General features: G+C 38.8%; 1 protein-coding gene across 3 annotated transcripts in view; it reads left to right on the top strand.

Annotated features, from left to right (window-relative positions):
- The window catches only part of STK38L (serine/threonine kinase 38 like), a 67,281-nt gene that overhangs the window by 25,684 nt on the left and 22,847 nt on the right, over window positions 1-18,750 (top strand). For 2 of the 3 annotated variants that reach the window (XM_044996638.1, XM_044996646.1), the window contains exons 2-5: window positions 13,138-13,282; window positions 14,631-14,682; window positions 17,044-17,166; window positions 17,615-17,698. In XM_044996638.1, the coding sequence (XP_044852573.1) occupies window positions 13,138-13,282; window positions 14,631-14,682; window positions 17,044-17,166; window positions 17,615-17,698 (404 nt within the window). Of the gene's footprint in view, window positions 1-6,630; window positions 6,759-13,137; window positions 13,283-14,630; window positions 14,683-17,043; window positions 17,167-17,614; window positions 17,699-18,750 lie in introns of those variants that run through there. The other variant, XM_044996654.1, reaches the window with a different exon arrangement.

Below are 18,750 nucleotides of genomic sequence, written 5' to 3' on the forward strand. Positions count from 1 at the left end.
AGAAACAAAGGCCCATCACAAACCTTAGCACCTTCCCCTCTAAGGCTAGGTGTACACTTAAAAATTAGATCAACGTAGCTATGTCGTTCAAGGCCATGAAAAATGTCGTGCCTCAAGCTCTGTATTTAGGTCAACCTAACCCTCACTGTAGACACAGCTAGGTTGATGGAAGAATTCTTCCGTCAACCTATCTACTGACTCTCAGAGAAGTCTGTTAACCATGCTGATGGAAAAACCCCTTCCATTGACCCAGGAAGCATCTGTACTATAGTGGCAATGCTGCAGCTTTGCTGCTGTCACTCTTATAGCATGGACATAGCTTTGCCCTTTTTGACCTGTCTGCTCCAATATAAACAGATAGCAATGTTACAGGTTTCAGAGTTGCAGCCGTGTTAGTCTGTATCCACAAAAAGAACAGGAGTACTTGTGGCACCTTAGAGACTAACAAAAATGTGTTAGTCTCTAAGGTGCCACAAGTATTCCTCTTCATATAGCAATGTGTGTGTCTGTGCATGTATTTAAAAAAGTCAAAACAAACCACTCCACTGCACACACTTCTGTCCCTGGGGGAAGGATGAGAGAACAAATGTGTGGCAGATGTGTTATCATGTTACTTAATGCACTCAGATACTACAGTCATGAGAGCAGTCTAAGAAGCTATATAGAATAGAATAAGATTTCTCTCAGTCCAAGCATCGGAGAGCTCAGAGGTAAAACACACACCTTGCTGGGGATGCCCTTGGATTCTCTGAAATAGATCTGAAAATAAAGTTGGAGTCCATTTACTTTTCTGAGCCTGTGACACCTTGCTGAAGAGTGTCTTTGACAGACAGTAGCATAGCACTGTAGCTACACTCAGCATCACAAGCAGAGTGCAAAATTAGAATAGTATTGCCCTTGATTTTATACTCTAGAGTTACCTGATACTAACACAGGATGGAAATGTTTTCCCTTTGCAGCAGTCTTTATTGCTGTAGGGACCTTGCTGCTAGTCTCATGGTCCCTTCCTGAAATAATCTTTCTTCTGCGGCATGGGTGGGCTGAACCTGGCTGTATGTGAGGGGGTGGGAAGGAACTCTACCCATCACATCCACCTCCATGGTTCCAGGTCCAGGCACTTGGAAGGTTCTTTCCAGGGCCGCCCGGGGGGGGGGGGGGGGAGGAGACAAGTGGGGCAATTTGCCCTGGGCCCCACAGGGGCCCCCCACAAGATTTTTCCAGGGCTCCTGGAGCGGGGTCCTTCACTCGCTCTGGGGGCCCAGGAAAACTCTCGCGGGGCCCAGGCCCCTGGAGCTTCTTCCGCTCCGGCTGTTCGGCGGCGGGGGGTCCTTCTGCTCCGGGACCCGCCACCGAAGTGCCGGGTCTTTGGCGGCAATTCCACCGCCGAAGACCCCAGGTCCCCTGAATCCTCTGGACAGCTCTGATTCTTTCAGTCATTTGTGTGTGTCCCACATCTCATCTCTCCAGCAGGCTCCTGCTCCACACAGCATCTGCTTTATCCACTGACTGGTTCCTACTCCAAAAATCAGAATCAGAAAAGAATCTGTCAGCAGTGGGAATTGAACCAGCTCCCAGAAACACAGTTCTAGCTGCATTCATAGATTTTTAAAGCCAGAAATGACCATTAGATCATCTAATCTGACCACCTGCGTAAAACACGCCAAAGCAACTCATCCAGTTTCTACTTTGCTTCTCCTTTAGAGCTCCTCTCCTTTGCTAGCGTAGATTTACCATGTGTATTTATTGCATTTATTTTATTTTATATTATTTGAAAGTGCCTGTCCAAGACTTGGAAGACTTTGGATACATTAAAAATGCAACCATACAAACAAGAATAAATTCAGTGGTCTTTTAGCCTCCACAACAGAAATATTGAACCAAAAAGTGAAAATCAAGCCCCAACAATACCCTTCTCAGACCATAAATCCCAGTCCTGCTTGTGCTCCTGCCTCCCTGAACTCCTTAGAAAATAGGTGGTCTTTGCAGCATGCCCTGAAGATCAACAGATTTGAGCTCTGTTGGATTATGGGTAGAACGGAATTCCAGTGTCAGGCCATTTTCCATAAAACTCCCTTATCAGAAGCCACTTCTCTTACTATTTTTACTATTATTTTTATAGTCTTGTACATAGAAACTCCACACTCTGTTAGGTGATGTCTTTTCACCATGATGGTATCACAGGCTCAGAAAGGTTATCTGTGTAAAAAATATATATATTTTTAGATACTTTCCCACAGTTTATTCATGGTGAGAAGTGGTACATTCTTTTTGAAGGAAGGTCTAAAAAGAAATGTGTTGTTTTCCTTAGAACCAGAAACGCAATAATTAATTAAGAAAGAGCAAGTTTGTGAGAGGCCTCTGAAGAGTTGATCTTGCTTTCTTCTTAATTATTTCATGGCCCAGATTTTGCAGCAAAATGTTTAAGCGTGTGCTTAAAGTCCTAGTGAATTCAGTGGAGCTTAAAATAAGCATTTTGCTGAATAGGGTTGGACATAAGCACCAGCCTAAGGTTAAGCACACGCTTAAGTGCTTTGGGCCAGAGAGCAATTCACTGTTTTCAAACCCAGTTAAAAGGAGTTTGCCTACCCATATTTTGTACTTCAGGTGGAGTCCAAGATGAGTCCTATGACAAGGAGGAAAAAATATCGTAAACTAAGGTGATGTGTGACATGCAGTTTCAGTGCACACAACTGTATTTATCTTCTAGAAAAAGTGCTACATAATTTTCCTTGCTTGCCAAAAATAATGAAATTTCTAAACAAAATTAAATTTGTTTCAAAACTTACAGTAACCTTTGAGAGAGACACGTTAACACAGCCCAGGATTGGAAGTCAAGATGCCATCATCCTGATTTTCCTGAGAATACACAGCTCCCATTATAGTTGGCTGAAATATGGGTGCTCAGCACCTCTGAAAATCAGGACCTTTTATTCTATTCCCTGTCATGGTGGCCCTTCTTTATGACCCGCGGTGGTGGTACAGCGTAGATGCCACATTCCCAGATTCCTTCTTTCTAGAATGGGGATAATAATCCTTACCTGTCTCACAGCAATTATTCATTAATATCTGCAAAGCATTTTGAAATCTTAGTGCCCCCTGTCCAATCAAAGAGCAAATACTTTCTTTTTGAAAATAATTTGTCAGGAGAAAAGCTCTGAAGAGACTGAGCTTGGTAAGACTTCAGCAGAACAGTAAAGCTTTGACTGTATGTATTGGATACATGATGTCTCAAAATTGTACTGTTGTCATGGGAATAGAGAAAACCGCTACTGATAGAGGAATATAGAGGCTATAATTGCAATATGTATGTATTGTTAAATGTTTAGGTACTGAAACGACCTTATTGGTAGTTTAGTGTTTCTAAACTTTAGATAACTACCATCTCCACTGCTAACCAAAACAAATACTGAGGTGTTTTGAGTCAAATGTTTCTTTTCTACTTGAGCTAGATGAGAGATTAACCTTTTTTTGTACCTAGCTTTTACCCGCCCAGTATGTTTTCCTGTTGGGGAAATGAATTTGCATTTGTCAGTCCTTCTGCTTGCTGCTTGTTGAAAGTAGAATAGCAGTGAATCACAGGCTGTTGTTTTCAGGAGGTTGCTGCTGCTGTACTTAGTTGAATAGCAGGAAATCCTTAAGTGCAACAGAACTCCAATATTCAGTTTATATTCCATATTTGGGAATATTTCCTTATAATTACTGGTAGTGTGTTGTAATGAAAAAGAAAATTAATTTCCTTGGGCCAAATTCAAAGGCAGTGAGTAAGGTGGTATTACTTAGTCCTCCCTGAGTTCAGACAAACTCCCTTAGAACTCATTTGTACTCTGTGCCTGTTTTGACTAGAAAAAAGGTGCTTTTTTTTTTAAATAATGTTGCTAACAAAAGAGGTCTTTTGAATCAACACCTAGAATATATACAGTTTTCCGCCACCACAACCATGTTAGCTGATTGTGGTTTAATGAAGGGTATGTCCTGTAGATGAGGAAAAGCAGGTGAGAGTATGTTTAGTATTTACAAACCTCAACTTTTTTGTAGGCTAGATGTAGGATGATAACACTTTTCACCTAGATTTAGCTGCTCATGGTTGATACAGTTAGCTGTGACAGTGTTAAACTGTGGCTACTTTAGGTATTGAGGTCTGATTTAAATCCTGGTATCTAACTCAAAACACCTTTTTTCCTAGTCTAGATAAGACCCCCAGTTACACTTGGGTAGACAGGATATATGTAGCTCTAGGAGTCTGTCTGAATGTAAGGGGATCTAAGTTACATTATCTTACAGATCCCCTCTTAATTTGGCCCATTGTTTTAGATGCTTACTAAAGTTTTTCTAAAATCTAACGCCATGTCTACACTCCCACTTATGTTGGCAAAACTTATGTCACTCGGGGGTATGAAAAAAAAACCCACACTCCTGAGTGACACAGATTTCGCCGGCCTAAGTGGCAGTGTGCTCAGCGCTATTACTGCTCATGGAGGTGGTTTTGTTATGTTGATGGGAAAGCTCTCTCCTGTCGGCATAGAGCGGCCACATGACCGATCTTACAGCGGTGCAGCTACATCCGTATGGCTGTGCCCCTGTAAGCTCACTAGTGTAGATGTGGCCTTACTCACAGAACAATTACTTTTTCCATGCTGAACACAACAGATGGGCATTTGGATAAATTTAACTGGTTAAATTCCTAGTTCTTTTCTAGGCTCTCATTCTCAGTATTCTGAGAATTCCCAATGTCTCCATTAACAGAGCTGCAGTGTCTGATGGATTGAATGATCTGTCTAATAGGTCTTTTTCATCTCTCATTTCTACATGTCTATGAATACCTTCTGCAGATTTTTTTCAGAGTCTTAGAGTTCAGATGTTGGGAGTGTCCACTGTTTTGATGTATTAGCTGTGGCCAGACGAGTCATGGAGCTATATCTGGTTTTAACTGTAAGTGGTTATAATAGGTGACTTATTATGGACATTCCACAGGGAGGGCAAGAATTACTTAAAATGGCCAAAACATTTGAGTGCTTTTCATGTTTAAATAGTAAAGCCTGTTCTGAGAGAACTAATTTTACTCTGCATTGCTTGGTGTTCACTCAGATAGAACAAACGTAATTCATTCTCTAGCTCAAGATAGTAAAACTCATGTGAACCTAGTTACAGATAGCTTAATACATACTGGAAAATAATGACAAATGGTTTGTCGATTCATAGATTCCAAGGGACCATTGTGATCATCTAGTCTGACCTCCTGGCTAACATAAGCATAGAACTTCCCCAAAATAATTCCTAGAGCAGATCTTTTAGAAAAACATCCTATCTTGATTTAAAAATTGTCAGTGATGGAGAATCCACCACGACCCTTAGTATGTTGTTCCAGTAGTTAATTACCCTCACCATCCTAAATGTATGCCTTATGTCCAGTCTGTATTTGTCTAGCTTCAACTTCCAGCCATTGGATTGTTTTATACATTTATCTACTAGATTGAAGAACACATTACTCAATATTTGTTCCCCATGTAGATACTTAGAGAGTATCTGGGTAATGGGGTAAATAAGTAAAGTAAATGAACGTTTAAGGATAAAGGAAATGGTAGTGAACTAATCCTCTCATTACTATGTACTGAAGTTTTGGGTTTCATTTTCCCTTCTGTTAAATTTAGACGGTTGTGAAAACACATTCTTAAGGTATCAGTAAGGACCTATATGGAAATATTATCAAGGAAGGAAAAGTGTATGTGTTAAGCATCTGATTTGTTATACCTGTCTGTAAAAGTTGCTACTTAAAAGTAGAAGAGGAAACAAAATTAGAGGCTTTGAAGGATGGTGCTATTGTCAAACATGAATTATGTAGGGATATAATTTTTTTCCATGCTGTTCAGTGTCCCAAAAGGGAGCGTTTGAAAAGTTTTACTGATCTGCTAACTAAACTTGTGGGTAACAATACTTTAGTAGTTAATATTTCCCAGGTCACCAGAATAAGATTAATTCTTAATGGGTCTGATTCAAAGTTCATTGAAGTCAGTGGGAGTCTTTCCGTTGACTTCAGTGGACTTTGGATCAGGTCCTATATCTTTTATTTCACTCAAAAATGTGAAATCATATCTTTCAATAGTATAGAGCAGTGGCGAGCAACCTGCTGCCGCAGGCCGCACGCAGCCCCTCAGGATAATCTGCTGGCGGGCTGCCAGACAGTGTTTACATTGACCATCCGCAGGCAGAGCCGCCCACAGCTCCCGGTGGCCGCGATTGGCCTTTTCCGGCCAATGGGAGCTGCGGGAAGCGGTGGCCAGCATGTCCCTTTGGCCCGCGCCACTTTCTGCAACTCCCATTGGCTGGAAATGGTGAACTGTGGCCACTGGGAGCTGCGGACAGCTGTGCATGTGGATGGTCAATGTAAACTCTGTCTCATGGCCCACCAGCATATTACCCTGACGGGCCACAGGTTGCTTACCACTGGTATAGTCTTATCATCTACCCCAGGCAGTTTGCAAAATGTTGCTCCACAATTGACATGTCCACATTAGTCCATCAAGGTGCGATTTTTTTCTTGTCTGCATACTGCTCTGAGACTTAATACAACAAAGCTTTTAGATTAGTGTTTTTTTTTCCAGTTTCTGGATTGTCATGCAGCTATGGTAGTGGATTTTGAAGCCTTTGTAGAAAGAAACATTGAGTTGGTGAAGATCAAGTTTTAATAAGTTTGATATACATGAAGATTTGAAGTCTGTGCAAGAAAAGAGTAGATGCAAAAGAATGTGCAGAGCGAAAAGGTGAGCAACACAAATACCAAATTCTGCACAAGTGGCAAATGACAGTGCAGAGACACACCTTTCTTCAGGGTGGATAATGCAAGCTGACTTCTTTCTCCCTCAGTTTCATCTTTAGGATATTCATGGACAGGCATTGCTAAAGCTAAGACAGAAGTGGTAACCTTTTAGTGTGGGGGCTGATTTCATATTTTGGAAGCTGCCTCTGGTGTCCGAGGTTACTGCTTCTCCTCCCCCGTGTCTCGCTAGCATGTCACATCACCTCATGCTGCTGACTCTTTGATTGCTTCATCCATTGTAGCTGTCCCTGCCCACTGCCTTTTGGTGTGAATCATGTAGTTATTTGTGGCTTTTGTGGGTTTTGTTTTGTTTTAGTCTCCTGCCTCTGTCTCTCTTAAAAAAGATTTGAATAATTTAGAGAGGGGAGAGCTGGTTTTCATATTCTGAAGCTCTTAATTTGCCTTTTCCTTGCTACTTTCATAGATAGAACTTTGCATTTTTTTAAAAAATAGCACTAGGCAGCATTGTTTTGGCGCTCAATTTTGCTCTGCTGTTACATTTGTCCTTAGTCAAGCAACTGTACAACAGTAAAGGTAATGTGGTTTCTTCTTCAGAAGAGCTGACACTTCATTGTTGTATATAGTGGTGATACCTGGGTTTCTGAAGACAATTGTTTTACTGGACTGTGTGCTTTTACATTTGAATGACTCTCTGAGCATAACTCTATTTAACTCCTCTTTGCCTTTTCCCTTCTATCCCTGTCTTCTTTGAAACTGCAGTTGGCATACCTGATTTCAAGAGAAACTTGGGATCAAGTAACAAAATGTATTACACTGAGAGCACTGTGGAAGCTATGATTTGAAGCGAGAAACTATTTCTCAATATTGTCCTTACATTACACACCTGTGTGTAAGTGATATAGCTCCATGATTTGAGTGCAGTCTTGACTGATTACATCAGCAGAGAATTAGGCCCGTGATCTCTAGAAATCAGAAGCTCCAGTGCGTACTGGCTTGCATTAGTGAGTCTTTATTGACCATTTAATAAAGGGCCATAGTTGTCACAGGAACAGGCATTCCCTATCCTCAGGTCTCCAGACATAAGCGTTGCATTTTAAACCCAAAAGAGCAGAAAGGGGTTTCAAAAGTTTTCCCCACTAAAATGTGAGAGACCCAGTAGTCTGAATAACTCATTTTAATGTGTAGTACTGTAGGCATATGTTTGTTAAAATTGTGGAAGAAAATCAGAAGTTTTTGTGTTCAATACAAGAGGCTCCAATTTGTCTATTGTTTTCTCTTAGCAACAATGTCCATCTAGTAAATATCCCCCTTGGCTTTCAGAGCAGCTAAAAACTAACTTTTAAAATTTCATATATACAGTTTACAAAAATGGTAGTGGCTGGGAAGAATATTTGCATTGTCTGGTTCAAATGCCATTTAATTCGATGAGTGGTAGCAAATAGTACCATCGAATGCAGTTGTTCAGACAGTTTATCTTTAATGAGACTGGTAACCTTAGTCCAGTTCTTGCTGGAGAGCTGTCCACATCAAGAAAACTACCACTGCAACTCTCACTAATTTGCCCTGTTGCTGGCAGCCTCTCCTAGAGATATCAAGGATCGAATGGGCTTGGAGACTATAGTGTCCCCAGAATATAAGAAGTGTATTTGAGAAAGATATCATTCCTCTGCTGTTGTCATTCCTCTGCCTGTTGTCTTCAGTTTTCAGTGTTTATAACACCTTTTCATAAGCATGAATTCCCGTTAAAAGATAGAAATAAAAAAAATATTCAAAACAAAACACGAGGAGCCAGAAAGGTTTGAGAGAAGGATCTGAGGTCATGGTTATTCTCTCTAGCCTGTATTTATTATGGCCCTATCAATGTAGTTTCTGAACGTTTCACAGTATTAATGGATTTTATCCTTACAACATCTCTGTGAGGTAGGGAAGTATTACCCCCACTTTACAGATGGGGAATTGAGGCACAAGGTAGATTAAGTGACTTGCCCAAGGTCTCTGGCAGGAAGTCTCTGGCTGAGCCAGGATTTGAACCTACATTTCCTGAGTCTAAGTCCAGGGCCAGTCTACTGTCCACTAGATCATCTTTCCCACTTCCCTCTGCCACCCACACCTTCAGTGTAAATAGCTATTTTGTGTAAGTAGCAATGGGTCTCTAGTTATCATGCAGTGACTCAGGACTCAACAACTCCATGCTTGCTGTCAGTTGGCAGCTACCCACAAGATCTAATACTACCTCACCCTTAAGTTCTTCTGGCCTTTCTGAATTGGATCTCATCAGAATCTCTTGATGTCTGGAGATGATGCAGTGCTCTGAATATGAGAGAGACAGGCTTTGTGTGCTCATTTCTCTCTTGCTAGGAAATGCTACCAACTTTCCTGAGAGTCAGTTTCATTAGAGGGTAGTCGTTTTCAAGTTGCTTTATCGTTCCAGCTTTCCTCTTCCGGTTTCCTATAGCAAGTGGTTCCATCTCACAGACACTATAATGCTCCAATATGCTTTGGTTTAATCAAAATTTCAGTGTCCACGTCAACACTGAAGAATAATAGTTTTGGGGCAAGGGGCTTTGCATGGCCATTTGTGTAGCAGAAACTGTGCTATGTGGAGGTTTTCACCAGTGGAGCAGTGATTTCAGGAATTTGGCTGGTGACTGACATAGATTTAAATCCAGCCATACAACTGATTTGAGAGTAGACTGAAGAGGTAGTAATTGGTGCTTAGTTTTCCTTTCACAGTCCAATTAGAAAAGATATTAGATTTAAAAGGGTGGAGAGGGTATGGATTAAGCAATTTTTACTAGTAGTAAATGTAAAGGTTCATGTTGATCAGATTGTGGTGATGTCTCTAAGTCATAATCTTTTATATCAATTTTTCCAGAGTAATAGACATGTATGTTGAAAAGGGCTTTGGGTTTCTCAGCCAGAAGGCTTTAAGCAAAATATGACTAGTTGGTTTAAATGCTGTGTTCTTTGTAGTTCCATAAACCTAATGCAACTCTTATGGCACTTCAGGAATTGAATGATTCCATTATGTAAAAGGCATGATCTTGGGTGGATTAATGGCTCTTTTATGGGCATTTCCAAGAAATGTGGGTGGCACCTTTTTCAAAACATTTTGATTGATATAGTGAGATCAGTGAATGCAGTGTTCAGCCAAAATTCTGAGTAGGGCTTCCTTTGAATTTTCCACCCCACCCTCTGCCCGCATCAGTTGTTTATAAAGGCCAGATTTAAATATTTTGCTTGCCTCTTCCCAACTGAGTGGGGGGTGTGTGTGTGCATGTGGAAATTTAGGGCACAACTCTGAAAGGTGCTGTGCACTTCCTGCAAGAACTCTGTGCTTCTTCATCTCTCACTCATGAGAATCAAAGGAGTTGATTAGGATTAGGCCCTTAGTTGAGAGGATGGTTTGGGGATGATTTTGTTTACAGTGCTGGAACTGTTAGCTACTTGAATGTGACTATCGCAATGTAAGCAAAATGTGTTCTAAATGTGTTCTTTAGTCTGAAGAAAGAATTAATTGCAAAATAGAGAAATGGCTGATGTGCGGGGGGAAGGCAAATGGGATTTTGGAAATGGACACTTGCAACAGTAATTCTCCCCTTTTCTTGGTTGTTTTATGCTATATTATGACAGTAATGGCAAGCTTCTTATCTTTTAAATAGCTTTCTCTGAGATCACTAACTTACTAATCAGGAGCTCTTCTGTATTTTCTTATTTTAGAACTACTCTCAATTAGAATCAACCATTCTATTTATAGTCTAGTGCTGTAGTGCCAAAATTGTTATCTCCTTTTTCCAGGCTTAATGAAATCAAGTGACTGAGACTCCTTGTTTGGTAGCGTCTGCATTTGTGTGTATAGGAGCATGGAGAAAACAAATGAACAGGAAACAAAATTATATTGTTATTTTAGCCAACCAGGAGTACTAGACTTGCAAATGATGAATACCCGGCTGGTGCAACTGAAAAGTCTTTATACCTTAACTAAAGTTTAATCCATTTTGAGCCTGGGTTAACAATACATTCAGTGCCAAAATTCCTAAAGGATCAAAAGGCTGGTTTTGCCATATTGGATCATTCCTGCAAATAATTTGATCACTGATATAACTCTGTGTTCAGATCTGGAGAGGTAATTGGAATTGTTCAGTTTGAATGTGTGCAAATACTGAACTTCAGTAGTAAAATCACCTGGTCTGTATTTCTCTTTCACTGTCTTTGTCAATAGAGAACTGTAGTGAAACTCTTACAATGTGTATGGACACAATAGGAATACAGTACACTTATAATTAATCAAGACTTCCACCTATCGGCGGAGTGACTTGAAACAGCATATAATTAATAGAAATGGCTAGAGAATTTGTAGATCAGTTTTCTGACTTTTGGAAAACTTGCTACCGTGAGAGAGAGAGAGAGAGAGAGTGTATGCGCATCTGGTGGTATTGGAGTAAGAGAGGACAACCTCTTGTATTTTTTTTGTCTAGTATTTATCTGTAGTTAATAAAGATTATAATAGGTTAACTGAACAGATAGTAGGTCTTGTTGGGAGAAAATCAAAGGAGATAAAATACTGATAAAAAATTCAGAAGTAGCTACAGGATTGTAAAATCTGCTGTATTGCTAGTTCATCAGTATCCCCGCTGTGTAGGTATAAATACACACACATTATTCTCATAAGTGGCACATGGGCATAGTCCAAAATGCACAGTTAAAATAATACTATCCACATATTATTGTAAAACTCCACTACTTGCTGCACAGCAGGTACTTTTCTAGCAAAGAGACAATGTCTTACTGCCACATAAAATTCAATTAAAAGTCAACAAGACCAAATGCCATCTTCGCAAGCTACCTAATTGTGTATGTGACAGGTCAGACCAAAAAAAAAGGCATGTTCGTGGCTTTTATAAACTAAAAGCCTACCTCTGTCTGGGTTTTTTTATCAGTTCACCAAAAAAAAAAAAAAAAAAAAGCATTACAATATATATCCAAAGATCAGACACTGATTTGGGTATTTGTCAGAGTAGGCTGACTCAAAATCCCTTTAATGAAGCAAAAGGATTATACAAACAAACAAGAAAGTAGCTTTTCAGGAAGGAGCCATCAGCACAGAATGCTTTCTCCCAGGTCTCTCTCTCTCTCTCTCTTTTGGGGAATGGCAGAGCTTATACACTGCTTTATTTCCCAGCATGCTTTTGGCCAGCCCAGGACTAGAACATGACTGCTAGGAGAAAAGAACACTTCCTAACAGCCCTGCTCCCCTGGATCTGAGAGAGCTGAGCTGGCTTTGCTCACTCCCGCTGTGGGGAGTTTCAGCTCATGGAACACCAGCCCTAAAACCAGTCGGCAGAATAGGGTGGGATTTTGGTCTTTTTAACCAGCGCCCAGACTGCTTCCTAGCAACCATATCCTGCCCCTCAGTGACCACATCCCCTGTCCCGCAGGTATTTAAGATGCAAACCTGGAATGACTGTGTGCTGGTCTAGGAGGATTCCCTCACAGCCTGAAAAGGCCTAAACACGCACTTGCAGTGATTTCCACATGTGAGGAACTTCTCCTGAAAACACCTTTCTGAATGTCCTAAACAGTTCTTTACCAATTTGTCAATATGGCATGTAAATGGGCCTGACGGAGATGACCTGGAAAGGTATTTGAGGGAGTTTTCAATCACAAGGCAGAGTCTGATCATTTGCAGCAATGGGAGTTTCATAATCCATTTTTTATTATTTTTATAGTAAGGAAAATCTCTCCATAAACTAAGGAAGTTGCCTTTTTGAGGGGATGATTTCTAGATACTGTATTATCCAAGTGTCAGTACTCAGTTCTATTAAATGGGTTTTAAAAGTAAGATAGTTGGCAATCAAATTTTTATGCCTGTCTTATCTTATCTTTTTCTGTGTTTGCTCGTTTGTCATTTTCACCATTTCTTTTTGGCAAGGATTTGCATTTCTTCAATCTTAACTTTCTTGTGCCATCCATACATATTACATTTAGAGAGCTACATGGATGGCATCTCTCCTCTTGCCCCAGACTTATTTTATTTTTATATATTTGTTTTGGGCAGGACTCAAGTCAGCCAGCGGTAAATCTATTAATGCACGGACAAGTACATGAGGGTTAGTTGCCTGTAGCCAGCATGGTTCTCTGATATGATTCACTCCTTGTTTTGCCAGTAGAATGGTTTCTGTTATTTTTTGATGAATGGGTAGCATATCCTCCCCTACTAAGTCTCTCTAACTTTACAATATTACGTTTTTGGATTTGTTTACATAGAAGGGAGGTGTCTTCCCCATGAATTTCACAGTGCCTCTGATTTTTCTGGGGGGAATAAAAAGTTTCTTTGAGTAACTTCATGTGCTCTGTTTCAGTACATGTTACTATGGCAATGACTGCAGGGACTACAACATCCTTTCCCATGAGCAACCACACCCGGGAGAGAGTGACTGTGGCCAAACTTACACTGGAGAACTTCTACAGCAACCTAATTTTACAGCATGAAGAGAGAGAAACCAGGTACTGTGGCTGGGTTCTCTCACACGTTTAACTTTTTATTTATACTGGCCTTGTGTGGTGTTTCTACAGACCAAGTATGTGCTTTAAAGTCATTTTAGTCCCTGCACAAAGTTTTTCTTAGAAACTTGTATTGATTTTTAACCAAATTATTAACCATTTGAGGGGACACTCTTTTGATGGTGTATATATATCTCAGCACTAAGATCTTGTTTGGGCTAGCATATTTGTTAAAATCTCTCACTGTTGCACTAGTGTTGGTGGTACTAATTGCAGAAGCACTAGTATAGACCCAACCAACTTCATTTTAACCTCTATATCATCCATTCCTAGTTTCCAGCTACATCACAATGTAAAGCTACTGATTAAAGTGTCAAAATACCACGTCTTTATTATAATGAATACTATGTTTCAATAAATGAAATATTTGTTTCTATTGTAACAGAAGGGTTTTTTTTATTGAGGTTATACAACCAAAGAACAGGTTTTAATATCTTTTGAGCTGCTTCTTATTTAGTTGGTACTCTATTAAGTGGGCCTCTCACTCCCAGTTGGGAGGATAGATTGTCCACTGGGGAGTTCTATTTAGGAGATTCTACTATATTTCTCAAAATGGGAAAAAGTCTTGATTTTTAACTAGAGAAGGGCTCAAAATGAAACCCTAGAACGTAACATCCTAGCACTCATTGTTCAAAATCTTTATTCCCATGTATGAGCCTTTTGAAATGAATGAGACCATACATGTGAGTAAAGTGATGAGGGTGAAAGTATCTAGGATTTGGACCTTTAGATACCAATCCTGCAAATACTACGCACCTATATAAACTTACCCATGTGACCCATTGACTTCAACAGGTCTGGTCACATGTGAGTAAAGGCACAAGTGAGTATGTTCGTAAGTGTTTGCAGGACTGGGACCATAGATGGCTCTTTGGGGCAAAGACTTTATCATCTTTTATGTGAAATGCTATGCAGACATCGGGTGCTGTCAAAATATAATAACTGACATATGCTAACTGGGGCATATCGTCGTGTATGCCTTTGTGTGGAGCTCCCACTGTAGTCAATGGGAGCTCTGTGACTAGAGAGCTGACAGACATAGGTACATGGTGTTCTCTTTTAAACAATAGTGCAAATCCCTTGTTTTTATACAGGATATCTTTTCCAAGAAATGGGTTCATTGAGAACTCTAAAATTGCACATTTTTAATATTACGCTTCCATCCTCCAGTTTGTGTCAAGGATAAGGAGGGGAGATCTGTGAAGTGAAGGAATTTTTGTACTGTCTGATATATTTTTCTTTTCTTTTCTTTTCTTTTTTTAAATGTGTACTTGTATGTCTACCTGTGCAGGCAGAAAAAGCTAGAAGTGGCCATGGAAGAAGAAGGCCTGGCAGATGAAGAGGTAATACCAATTGAAATACATTTGAAGGTTTTATCTTTCATGGTTGCTGTTCAAAGCTGGTGTTCGATGAGTATATGGTTGGCTGTTAACAGTCTTATTATCCAACATGATACTGAGATTTTTTATTTATTATATAAGTTTTGCTGTTGTAAACAAATAGCATATTTTAGTGTGTAGCCATTAATAAGCTTTAATTTTTTTTAATTAAAAAAATGTTGCTCACACCCCTGTTCAGTACTTATAATCCAATCTGATAGAGGCACCCAAGAAGAATGTAACATAACACTTGTTTTTTGGAGTACAAATCTGTTTGAAATTCAGTTAGGAGTTGGGAAGGAAAGAAAAAAGGGCCAGAAACACTTGGATGATACAGGCAGAAGACAAAATACACAGAAGAGAGGATCTAGGTTATAGGACCTGATTCAGCAATGTTTTTAACTTCAAGCATGTGACTAGTTCCACTGAAGTCAATGGGAGTTGCATGTACTCACCGGAAGGCTGAATTTGCCACAGTGGCTTTATATTTTCACTGAACCAAACCTTTGTTTTCTAAAACACTGGGCCTAGCTTTTCCTTCCCTTACACCATCTTTATAGCTGTAAAGGAGTTAACCCTGCTTCACAACAATGTAAGTGAGAAGAGAATCACACCCACTGGATCTTTCAACATTTCCTCCATTAAATTGCCTTGCTGTGGTCATTCACATCATTGTTTCTTGTATTGCACTTCACGTGATGCAATAAGAATACAATGAAATCTACCTCAAACAGTTCTTGAATTGGTGCATTTAACATAACATCTCTCTTTGGAGAGAGAGTAGAGAGCAAGTGAGCATATAATGCCATCTTGTGGCTTTAAATGATGATAAAAATATAGTATAAAAATTTATGACTTCATTGCCTGACCCTCATGGGTCTCAGCGCCTTTAAACTCCTGTTAACATTACTGGAAGGTGAGGTGCTCAGCATCTCTCAGAATGAAGCCCTTTGACGCTTTCATATATTACAATATATTGGGACTTGCAATGACCGTCCAGTTGCCTGCCTAATACAAATAGATTTTGGTGTAGATGGTCAATATTGATCTCTGCTGCCCAGCAGGCTGCCCATTGCTGCCCTTTGCCTTTTCTCCCCCTGTCCAAATCATGGAACCTGCGCTTTTGCTTTTCTTGACTTTTCCCACCTGCCCAGCCCCCAAAGTAGAATTGTCTTCTGGGCCAGTGGATTTTACCCAGTGACATCTGTAGCAGATTTCAACCTCTTGTGTGTGAATGGTCAAGTTTTGAAGACTCACTGGAAAAAATACTTTGAAATGCCATCAGCTGGTATCTGTCCTCCCACTCACACCCAACCTCAAGCGTTGTAATTGGGTTTATTTAGGTCACTGTACACTGGTGTGTACTTTAAGCAAAGTCTCTTTCCTCTCTCTCATGTATAGTGGAAACCAGTAACTAAACTTCCCCTCAGACTTGTCCGTGTAATTTTTATATATTTATTTATTTATTTATTTTACTGTCTCTTTACGCAAGTAGCACAAAAAAACACACAACGGGGGCTGGAGTACAGGTGCAGTAAGAGCTGAGCAAGAATCTGTTTTCCTGTCCTGTGGAAGATTTTGAAAACATTTTCTGTCCTGAATCCAGATGAAAAGTTGAAATCTCAAATATTTTTATAAACTGAAAATCAAAATAAAAATTGTTTTTGGCCAATTGAAATATGTTTCCTTTATTTCAGAATGTTTTGTTTCAATTTCAACTATTTAATTTTTGTTAGTATAACTAGTTTGTATTGCAAATAAGAAAAAAACATTTTGAACAGGGAAACCAGAATTTTCCATTTTTAAGATGATGAAATAAAAAATTTCAAGTAAAACAACAAAAACAAAACCATTTTAACAGACCTTTTCCTGCAAAAAGTATTGGTTTTGATGAATCAATACTTTCTGACCAAAAAAAATTTCATTGAAAAATTCCCCACCATCTCTATAATTGTTCATGAAATACCAATGTTATTGTCGTAAACATGGAGAACTGAAGCTGGTGGGGTTTTTTTTGATGTTTTCTTTTTTTTGTGTGGAAGCCAATCTCTAATTACTAGGATGAGTTCTTCCTGGGGGGGACAGAATATTCACACCTGCTTTTTGTGGGGTTTCTTGCACCTTCCTCTGAAGCATCTGGTGCAAGTCATGTGAGAGACAGAATATTGGACTAGATAGACCAGAGATCTGATGGAGAATTACATTTCCTATGGTCTAAAACTTTCTTTTTCTAAAATATAATTTATGTATTCAAAATATTTTCAGTTATGTATGTTACTTAAATTACAATAAACTTTGTAATTATCACGTGATATGTTTCCATAGAAAAAACTACGTCGGTCACAGCATGCACGCAAAGAAACAGAATTCCTGCGACTGAAGAGGACTAGGCTTGGCTTAGATGACTTTGAATCGCTGAAAGTTATAGGAAGAGGAGCATTTGGGGAAGTATGTGTCCTGTTTGCTTGGAAGTGGGTTAAGCTAAATCAGAAAAAGTTATATTTATTCTGGAATAAGAGTGTCCACATAGGGAGTTATTCCAGAATAGCTATTTCAGAAAATTTGCAAGTGTAGACAAGCCCTTAAGATTTTACTGTACAAATTAACATCCTTGATCTAAAGAACATGATATTTGATTTGACTATGAATTTGTCAAAATACTGATCATCCCAAAGAGAGATCTAAAATCTATTGATCACTAAAGTTAAAAAAACAACTTCTGATTTGGTGTAAAAGTGTATAATATGGATTATGTCATGTTTGTTTCTTTCTTGTGTCTTCCTGATTTTAAAATCAAATGCATCTTTTAAGTGTCAACAATTTTCAATCCTCCAAGATATTACAATTAACAATTTTGTGAGGTATATTAGAATTATGGTTTTCTATTTAATTTTAGGTACGCCTCGTCCAGAAGAAAGATACGGGTCATATTTATGCAATGAAGATATTGAGAAAAGCTGATATGCTGGAAAAAGAGCAGGTTTGTGGAATGGAATGCTCCTAGGTTTATAGTAAATACCTTTTGTGTTTCTGTTGCTTATACTAGGAAATTAATGAGATTATAAATTATTTGGGACAGGAACCATCAGTTTGTCCTGTGTTTGTTCTGCACCTAGCACAGTGGGCTCCTAGTCTGTGCTCCTAGGCACAATGGTAATACAAATAATAATAAAGGTTAGAAAATAAGGTAGTATAATGGCATTTTGAAAAGTGTTGTATTTATAAGCTCCTGGGGGCAGGGACAATGCCCTTTTTCTTCAGTTTTTATAGTACAGATAGGGCCCTTCATTTTCAGTTTTTATTTTATTTAATTTTTCCTGGGAATTTATCAGTATTTATTACCACAACAACAAAAAGAGATGAAAATCAGTGCAAAAAAGTATTAATAATTTTTCAGGGTAAATATCAGAGTTTATTTTGGTGGACGGAAAGACGGGAGAAAAAAGTATTCAGTAGATTAATGCTTTGAATTCTGTAAATCAATGTGGTTTAGTGCAGAACTAAAAGAGAACTCAAAACATGTCAACTCTGAGTTTAAGAAAACAATATATCTCTAGTCCCCAAATAAAACTGTTTATTCAAATAAACAGTTTACTGTTGTAGTCTTAGAACTATTAGCCTGTAAATATTTACATTTTAACAATTGGGCCATACCATTTGCAATGCATACAGTCAACTTCTTCCTTTTCTCCTACTTATTTAAAAATTTTAAAAAATGAATCACGATTAAAAAAATTAATTGCCATTAATCACAGTTTTAATCGCACTGTTAAACAATAGAATACCAATTGAAATTTAGCAAATATTTTTGGATTTTTTTTCTACGTTTTAAAAATGTATTGATTTCAGTTATAACACAGAATACAAAGTGTACAGTGCTCACTTTATATTACTTTTGATTGCAAATATTTGCACTGTAAAAATGACAAACAAAAGGAATAGTGTTGTTCAATTCACCTCAGACAAGTACTGTAGTGCAATCTCTTTATCATGAAAGTGCAACTTACAAATGTAGATTTTTGTTTGTTTGTT

Source organism: Mauremys mutica, chromosome 1 (assembly GCF_020497125.1).
Source record: "Mauremys mutica isolate MM-2020 ecotype Southern chromosome 1, ASM2049712v1, whole genome shotgun sequence".
Lineage (NCBI taxonomy): Eukaryota > Metazoa > Chordata > Testudines > Geoemydidae > Mauremys > Mauremys mutica.